Source organism: Musa acuminata, chromosome BXJ3-6 (assembly GCF_036884655.1).
Source record: "Musa acuminata AAA Group cultivar baxijiao chromosome BXJ3-6, Cavendish_Baxijiao_AAA, whole genome shotgun sequence".
Classification (NCBI taxonomy): Eukaryota; Viridiplantae; Streptophyta; class Magnoliopsida; order Zingiberales; family Musaceae; genus Musa; species Musa acuminata.
The window spans coordinates 10217357-10226163 of NC_088354.1; the positions used below are offsets into that span (position 1 = coordinate 10217357).

Here is an 8807-nt window from a genome sequence, read left to right on the forward strand (position 1 = left end):
GTAAAAAAAAAAAAAACAAAAAACAAAAAACAACAGTTGAGAGCATTATTGATATTTCTAAAGAAGTTGCGCTTTATAATATTATCATTCAAGATTTTTAGGTGCGTGATTCTTATAATTCAACTTACGCTGTTGATTTAAATGATGATTGTTCATGCACAATTTTTATTATCTAATCTATGCTGTTCCTGCATGATTTTTAGGAGAAGAGTTTATGATATATAAATTTGGGTTGATGATATCTTAAGTTTAGAATTTGTAATAAACAATCAATTAAAAAATTCAATTATTTTTAACATGTGTTTATATTTAAATCTTATATGCACGCCTTCAGCTTTTTAAGTTAATCTTTCGATATGAAAATACAAAGGATTGAAGTTGAAATTGAAATTAAAATTAGGGATTCGGGGTCGACCCTTAGTTAGCCGCGGTTTTAGGTTGTCCAAGGGCCGCCACCCAACGGCTCGACTCAGCCTGCGATCTGCGGCTCAGCATTACTTACGGCTCGGCCCCACCCTGGTGTCGTACGTGACGCCATCGATGATAGACCGAACGAGCTGTGGAGTGCACCGATAAATCTCTTCTTTATTTTCTTAAAAATAGCTTTCACAGCAAATATAAATTTGGGACAAAGACAATTGAAAAGATGGTGCAATTGCAAAGATGGAAAGCATGAGCTGCCAATTTGGGACGTAACTGATGAATTCAGTGTTGCAACGATGGTTGCGGAGATGGAAGCATGATCTATAAGAAGCCCAATTCAGGGCTTTGATTAGATGATGGGATAAGAAGCCCTCAAGGTAAGACCACACTGTCCTTCCTTTTCAGCGACGTCCTTCTTGAAACGAATGTAGCCGTGATCACCCCACCAGGCGCCCCATGAATTCTTAGCTATCCAATACGCAACCCCATTCTCGTCTGTTCCATAACCCACGAAAGTGACATCATGATCGAGGTTGGTCCCACAAGGCCCGTCGAAGATGCCACCTTTGTAGAACCGGAACGTGTGGGCGTCAACGGAGACGGAAACTGGCTGGTTAGCCACTGCGTTCATGAGTAACGTCTCGTTGTTCGTGGGAACCATCGCGTAGCCGGTTATGGAGACGGCATGGTCCGATTGCTTGGTGGAGTTGCAGGCGACCTGATGCGGTTGGTACGGATAATTCGCTTCCGTCGTGATGCCTCCACTGGAGACGACGTAGGAGAATGCTCGGTAATGCAGACCGCCGCTACATCCAGCATCGTAGTGGTCACAGGCAAACACTTGTTGCTCCGACAAAGATATCAGGCTCCCCTTCACGATCTTGTTGATGCCTTCTATCGATGCTATTGCAGAGAATGCCCAGCAAGATCCTGCATGCTCCATGCACCGAAACGGAGTAGACCATAGGCGATAGGGCCACGACAAGCCCTCAAAGAATTAGTTGGATGGGAATGTAAGAGTTGCAGGAGGCGGAGTCCTTACCGCACTGAGCTTGGTTCTTGACAGGGGTCACTGCTCCCTCGTTCCGCCAATCGATGCTACTGGGAGCAGTCACATTCGCGTACTGGAAAGGCATCAATCCAGGATAAGAGCCGTCTGATGGACTCAGTCCGGTGCTGGTGTAGGTGGCACGGAATTCTTCGTCGGTGAGGTCTGCGAAGTGGTTGAGGCCGACGGTGTAGCTGCGGTTCCCGGCTTGGCGGAAGGCGTTCACGTAGTCCAGGTTCCTGGTGAACACCCCAAGGCGATATGACTTCTCGGATTCGTTCGCGTAAGTTCGCCCGTACTGAGCTATCCACAGCTCGAACATGTCGACGGCAGTCATTGGACTGGTGCCGGAGACCGCTGACCAACGCCACGAGCCACAGAGAAGGAAGAAAAGCGCTGCAATCTTCAACGCGGAAGCCATGCTGGTTTGATGTCCGGGAAGTGAGGTACACGCAAGAGTATATATAGAGTGAACACGTTTCCGTTGCATGTTATTTTAGGTTATCACCGGATTTTTATTGTTATTTTTGAATTAAAATTGTATAATTTTAGTTTTGCGATTAACTAATTTGTTTGCATATATTAACCTAATATTGAAAATTAATTCATGGTTTGAAATATAATTCCTATTCATGCGGACAAGTTAGAAACAGAATAAAAATAATCTAATCAAAATTTTAATTATTTCTTTCCTTAGGGAGAATGTTCCCTCGTTTATTTAATAATGGGTAGATCCTTCTATTATTGTTAAGTTGGAACATTCTCACTCGCTACCATATTGGTTTATAGGCACCCCCTTATTCTCCCTTGGAAATGAGTTCTTAGATGTGCTATAATGGATCGAATTTGTTCCCTCCTGTATCTTGCTTCGAGTTTTACCTCCAAACTTTCTCAACCCAGCTATTTTGGCTCAAATTGTAGCCATAATTAATATCTTTTCAAACATTGACTAGATTCTTACCTCATACTAATTGTCACTAATTTAATTGAAATTACCCAAATCATGAGGTATCCTTACGCTATCCATATACAGAGAGTGAGTATAGTAACAACCTCGCTTAGGTCCTGAAGGGCATATAAAATAGTAAATTAATTGATTCTATAAATGAACGATGGACAAGTCCTGATGTCTCACAAATTGATCAACCTTAAAAGCAATTCAGTAAATACTTGATATTTAAAATAAAAAAGAGAAAATAAAAAAATAAGGACTTTAGAAGGCAAACGAATAATCGTAAATCCACAAGTGATTGCTCTCGAGGGCATTAACAAGTTTTCGTAGGTTTAATATACAAATTTATGAATCCAATCAATACTCAATACTATCCAAATTTCCATCGAGCCCTATGTTACTCGGAAGGCTTTAGGGTGTTAAGATGACTGACATTTCATATCATATGTAGTTTATAGAAAATAGACAATAACACATAAAAACTAAGTTATCATGGGATAATTTTATCCATTCTAACGAGTGATCGTCGTATACTTTTATAAATTATTCTTGCTTATAGTTTTTATAGCAAAAAAAAAAAGGGGTAAAATATGATTTCAAATATATGTATAAACAAACAAAAGTAATAAACGATCAATTAATGATGGTGTTGAGGTGTGTAACATTTTCAATGATATCAGATACATTTATTTACGTTTATGTTCTTCATCTTTCTAAATTGGTTCCTCAATGCATATGTTGAAGCTTGTTTCTTTCGATCTCTACCTTTTAAAATTTTAACTAATATTTATTTTAAATATGATAGTTGGAAATTAGACATTCTCTAGAAAAATAAAAAATTTGGTTGATACCCCCACCCAAGTCCCTAACCAAAGCCCTAAAACAATAAATCTTTCACTAACATCATGATGTTCTTAAAACTTTTGAACTTGTGACAAATTTAGAGATCTGCGTAGTCTATTTTCCCAAACACTATGATCCTAGTGTCAGAAATAGGATCACCAACTAGCTTAAAATCCTTGAGAAGAGCCTAACCGATCAAATACTTAGCAAAACGTAATCTTTGACAAATCCCTAACCAAAATATAAGGTTGGTATAGAGTTTTGATCTCTCAATCGAGAAAAATGACCTTAGTCAATTCTGTGATCAAACCTTTTTTTCCTACCTATCTCTTCCTAAACACTTAGATCTCTCAATCTTTATTCAAACATATGACGTATATTACTCAAAATTTCTTTTGAAACTCTGATCTTAATAAGAACAAAATGAGATTAATCCGTTAGGACACTGCTTCCCTCCTGAGCCCTTTGGATGTTTCGATCTTCATGACCTTATTATTGTTAAAAATTTTATCATCATCAATAGACTTGTTCCTCTTATGAACAATAATAAATCCTTTTAGGTTAAGATTTTTGATTTTAAATTTGGTAACCTTCATCCTTGGGTTGATTCACATAAATGGAACTTCTTTTGATCTTAAATTTGGTAACCTTCATCCTTGGGTTGATTGACATAATGAAAACTTCTTAGTTTTGGCACTTCTACCTCTTTTTGGTACGGTCCTCGAATTGATAATATCTCATTTTCTAGATATCTTATTACTTTAAAATTTCTGATCTTTTTCTCCAAAATCAGCGGGACAGCCACTTTCTAAACTTTTCCACCCCTTGCTGGTTGAGAGAATAAGGCATATAAGCATCTAAAAATGATTTCTTATGAGGACCAATGGATCTGGAGTCCAAGTCCCCTTTGAGCTCTCTTTTGGCCAATGGTACTCACTATTTTAGATCCTGTAATGAATCTAACATGGATGTTTGGCTCGGTTCCCAGTTAGAAAGTATTATAGAAGCTCTCACTATTATTCCTATGCTGTTCCTGCATGATTTTTTGGAGAAGAATTTGTGATATAAATTCGGGTCGATGATATCTTAAGTTTAGAATTTGTAATAAACAATCAATTAAAAAACTAAATTATTTTTAACAGAGTTTATATTTAAATCTTATATGCACGCCTTCAGCTTTTCTTTTAAGTTAATCTTTCTATTTGAAAGAAAAAAAAAAGGCTTGAAATTGAAATTAAAATTAGGGATTCGGGTCCGACCCGAGTCAGACCGGTCGCCGAAAACAGGTCAGACCCAGGCGGCCTTGAGGTTGTCCAAGGCCCGCGACCAAACGGCTCGACTCAACCGGCTGGCGTGGTTGGGCGTAGCCTGCGATCTGCGGATCAGCTTTACTTACGCCTCAGCCCCACCCTGGTGTCATGCGTGACGCCATCTATGATAGACCGAACGAGCTGTTCTTTATTTTCTTAAAAATAGCTTTCACAGCAAATATAAATTTGGGAGAAAGACAAATGAAAAGATGGTGCATTTGCGAAGATGGAAAGCTTGAGCTGCCAATTTAGGCCCTACTTAGATGATGGGATAAGAAGCGCGGATGGCAAGACCACACAGTCCTTCCTTTTGAGCAACGTCCTTCTTGAGCAGAATGTAGCCGTGATCACCCCACGACGTGCCCCATGAATTCTTAGCTATCCAATACGCAGTTCCATTCTCATCTGTTCCGTAGCCCACGAGAGCGGCTTCATGATTCAGGTACGTATCACAAGGCCCGTCGAAGATCCCACCTGCGTAGAACTGGAACTCGCTGGCATCGATGGAGACGGAGACTGGCTGGTTGGCCACTGCATTCATGAGTAACTTCTCGTCGTTCGTGGGAACGATCCCGTAGCCGGTTATGGAGACGGCATGGTCCGATTGCTTGGTGGAGTTGCAGGTGGACACATTCGGGTGGTACGGATAGTTCGCTTCCGTCGTGATGCCTCCATTGGAGACGACGTATGAGAATGCATGGTAATGCAGACCTCCGCTACATCCATTATCGTTGTCGTCACAGGCGAGCAGTTGTTGCTCCGACAAAGGTATGAGGCTCCCCTTCGCGATCTTGTTGATGCTTTCCATCGATGCTACAGCAGAGAATGCCCAACAAGCTCCTGGATGTACCATGCACCGAAACGAGGAAAACCATAGGCGATAGGGCCACGACAGGCCCTCAAATAATTAATTGGATGGGAATGGAAGAGCTGCAGGAGGACGAGTCCTTACCGCACGTTGTTTGGTCCTTGACAGGGGTCACCGCTCCCTTATTCCGCCAATCGATGCTACTGGGAGCAGTCATATTCACGTACCGGAAAGGCTGCAACCCTGGATATGAGGCGTCTGATGGCCTCATGCGTCCGGTGGCGTAGGTAGAAAGGAATTCTTCCTTTGTGAGGTCCGCGAAGCGGTTGAGGCCGATGGTGTAGCTGCGTCCCCCGGCTTGGAGGAAGGCGTTCACGTGCTCCATGTTCCTGGTGAACACACCAAGGCGATATAACTTTTCGGCTTTGTCCTCGTACGCTCGCCCGTGCTGAGCTATCCACTGCTCGAACATGTCGACGGGAGTGCTGCCTAAGGTTGTCTGCCAACCCCACCAGCCGTAGACGAGGAATAACAGCGCTACAATCTTGAGTGCACAATCCATGCTGGTTCATATCACGAGTCTAATATATATAAATATATTAATAGAAATAAAATAGAAAGAAGAAGATTGCATTGATTGAAACAATACACAATACTCCATATTTATACATGTTTGGAAAGAGGAATTTTCCTCAACGGAGGAGGATTTTCCTCAACAAAGGAGGATTTTCCTCAACAGATTTATGATATCTAATTAAGGAGATCTTGGTTATTGTTGAGGTTGTTATCGCGGGAGATCTTTGACCATGAAAGTGATTTGCGGGTGAGAGGCTTCGTGCATAGATAAGTGGCTCTGACATTATTACAAGGAGTAGAGTTGATGTTAATGTCAAGTTCCTTGACGAGATTCATGACTCAATTGAGTTCTGCAGTAGCGGTGGTAATGACACGGTATTCAGCTTTACTTGTAGAACATGCAACTGTCTTTTGCTTCTTAGAACTCTAACTTATTGGATTAGGTCCAAGGAAGAGAATATACCCCGATGTGAATGTTTTGTCATTAAAATTCCCTGCCCAATCGGGAGGAATGTTTGCGAAAAAAGAGGCCATGATTGATAGTCCCGTGAAGATATCGTAATATTCATTTGACTGCAGACCAATGCATAGTAGATGGTCGATGCATGAATTGGGATAATTTACTGACCGTAAATGAGATATCTAGACGGGTGAGAGATAAATACTGTGAGGAGCCAAGGACTTGACGGTATTGAGTTGGGTCTGTAGCAGGGCTTCCATCACATAGTTTGAGCGATTCGCCAGTAGACAGAGGTGTTGTAATTGTCTTTGCATCTTGCATGTTTGTTTTAGATAATAGATCTTGAATATACTTTCGTTGTGATAGGAAGAGCCCGGAAGATGTGTATGTTCCTTCCACTCCCAAAAAATAGCTCAAGATTCCTAGATCATTAAGGGAGAATCGATCAGCTAAATGCTTAAGGAATGCCTTGATTTCCATAGGATTATTACTCGTGACAATAATATCATCCACATATACTAGAAGATATAATATATTGCCACTTTGGTAACGAAAAAATAAAGAGATATCGGACTTTAGAGTTGATGAAGCCAATTGATGCCAAAAACGAGCCAAGTTCGGTGTATCAAGCTCTTGGAGCCTGAGAAGTCCATAAATAGCTTTTTGTAGTTTACAAACATGCTTTGGATATTGAAGGTGGATGAAGCCAGGAGGTTGCTACATGAAGACATCGTCAGTTAGGGTCCCCTGTAGAATGGCATTGATAACGTCGAGTTGACGTAAATGCCAACCTTTTGAGATAACTAAACTCAGAATAAGTCGGATTGTTATAAGTTTAACAATAGGGCTGAATGTCTCTGTGAAGTCAACACCAGGTCGTTGATGAAACCCTTTGGCCACTTGACACGCTTTATATCTAGCTACAGATCCATCTGGGTTCTGCTTAATTCGAAAGACCCACTTACACCCGATGATATTTTGTGTGGGATGAGAGGGTACAAGGGTCCATGTAGAATTATAGATGAGTGGATCATATTCTTCACACATAGCTTTACGCTAGTATGGAGATTTTTGAGCTTGAGTAATTGTGGTAGGTTCAATGGTCTCTGACGAGGATGTTGTGATGGTTTATAGGTCAAGGATTTGTCGTAGTTTAAAGACACCACTTTTGGAGTGTGTTGTCATTGGTTGTCCAGGGGCAATAGAGTGTGTTGTAGGTATGGGCGGTGGAGGGGCACAGATTAGGATAGGTTGAGAGACTTCAATGTCATTGGTCCTAGAAAAGGATAAAGGTAGTGATAATGATTCCGAGGGAATGCCTTCAATCATAGGAGAACCTTACGAAGAAGGGAGAGGCACAATGGAGGGGGTGAGGAGTTGTTGCATCGGGAGAAGGAGAGAGTGTGGATCCTGAGGAGAAGGATTAGATGATATTATGGGAGACTCGATTGACGGGATTGATGACGTACTCCAGTAATGTATATGTGATGAAGTAGGTCGCATAGTAGGAGACTCAGGGTTGTGAAACGGAAAGGTAGTCTCTATAAAAATAACATGACGGGACATAAAGGCTATTCAAGATTGGGGTTCATAGCATCGAAAGGCATTATGGTCAAGAGAGTATCCAATGAAAACGCAAGGTTTAGATTTTGATGTTAACTTATGTAAGGCATAGGGACGAAGCCATGGATAATATAAACATCCAAACACTTTGAGTTTTTGAAGGTTTCGGGATTTGTGAAATAATTTTTCAAATGATGACTTGTACTCAAGGACAGGAGTGAGCATATGATTAATGAGGTAGACGACAGTTTGAAATACTGCAGTCCAAAAAGTTGGTGGTAGAGAGGCTTGGTGTAGGAGTGTGAGACAAGTTTTAACTATATGTCGATGTTTGCGTTCAGCAGAGCCGACGAGTTGAGGAGTGTGTAGAGGTGACTTGAGGTGTTGTATACCAATTCAATTGATGTATGATTCAATTGATGTATGATTCTACTTACAGAATTGAGAAACAGAGATGAGGTTTCAGTTGATATGGGGTGTACACAAAACGTCATCTAGCGTAAACGAAGTGCTTTGTGAATTAAGCATTGTAGAACCAGTATGAGTAACGGAGAGTCCGTTACCGTCACCGATGATGATGACTTCGTTTCCACTATAGTCATTTTGGATGGACAAGTTTTGTAAATCAAAGGTGATGCGATGAGATGCGCTAGAGTCCACAATCCAATTTTGATGATTAGTGGTCGGAGTAGCTGTAAGATTTGTTTGAGGCCAAAACGACTGAGGAGGAAGTCTGGGTCGAGTTCTATAGACTTTTGCAGAGTGGCCAACTTTATCACATAGCTGGTAGATAACTCTTTGTTGATTTGTGTGATCAGGATGCC

General features: G+C 41.1%; 2 protein-coding genes across 2 annotated transcripts; both read right to left on the minus strand.

Annotated features, from left to right (window-relative positions):
* Positions 1 to 772: 772 nt before the first annotated feature.
* Positions 773 to 1892, minus strand: LOC103988387 (zingipain-1-like). Its single transcript, XM_009406923.2, has 2 exons — positions 1466 to 1892; positions 773 to 1353 (listed from the first exon to the last, which is right to left on the minus strand). Exons 1-2 carry the CDS (start codon positions 1890 to 1892, stop codon positions 773 to 775), a joined length of 1008 nt encoding a protein of 335 aa, XP_009405198.2.
* Positions 1893 to 4835: 2943 nt separating this feature from the next.
* Positions 4836 to 6002, minus strand: LOC103988388 (zingipain-1-like). The gene is made up of 2 exons (XM_009406924.2): positions 5529 to 6002; positions 4836 to 5416 (listed from the first exon to the last, which is right to left on the minus strand). The coding sequence occupies exons 1-2, from the start codon at positions 5944 to 5946 to the stop codon at positions 4836 to 4838; spliced, it is 999 nt and encodes a 332-aa protein (XP_009405199.2). The 5' UTR covers positions 5947 to 6002.
* Positions 6003 to 8807: the final 2805 nt, after the last annotated feature.

Coding starts and splice junctions, on each gene's coding strand:
- LOC103988388 (XM_009406924.2), bottom strand. CDS start 5,946: ATGGATTGTGCACTCAAGATTGTAGCGCTGTTATTCCTCGTCTACGGC. Junction 5,417..5,528: donor CAAGGACCAAACAACGTGCG/GTAAGGACTCGT, acceptor TGGTACATCCAG/GAGCTTGTTGGGCATTCTCT.
- LOC103988387 (XM_009406923.2), bottom strand. CDS start 1,892: ATGGCTTCCGCGTTGAAGATTGCAGCGCTTTTCTTCCTTCTCTGTGGC. Junction 1,354..1,465: donor CAAGAACCAAGCTCAGTGCG/GTAAGGACTCCG, acceptor TGGAGCATGCAG/GATCTTGCTGGGCATTCTCT.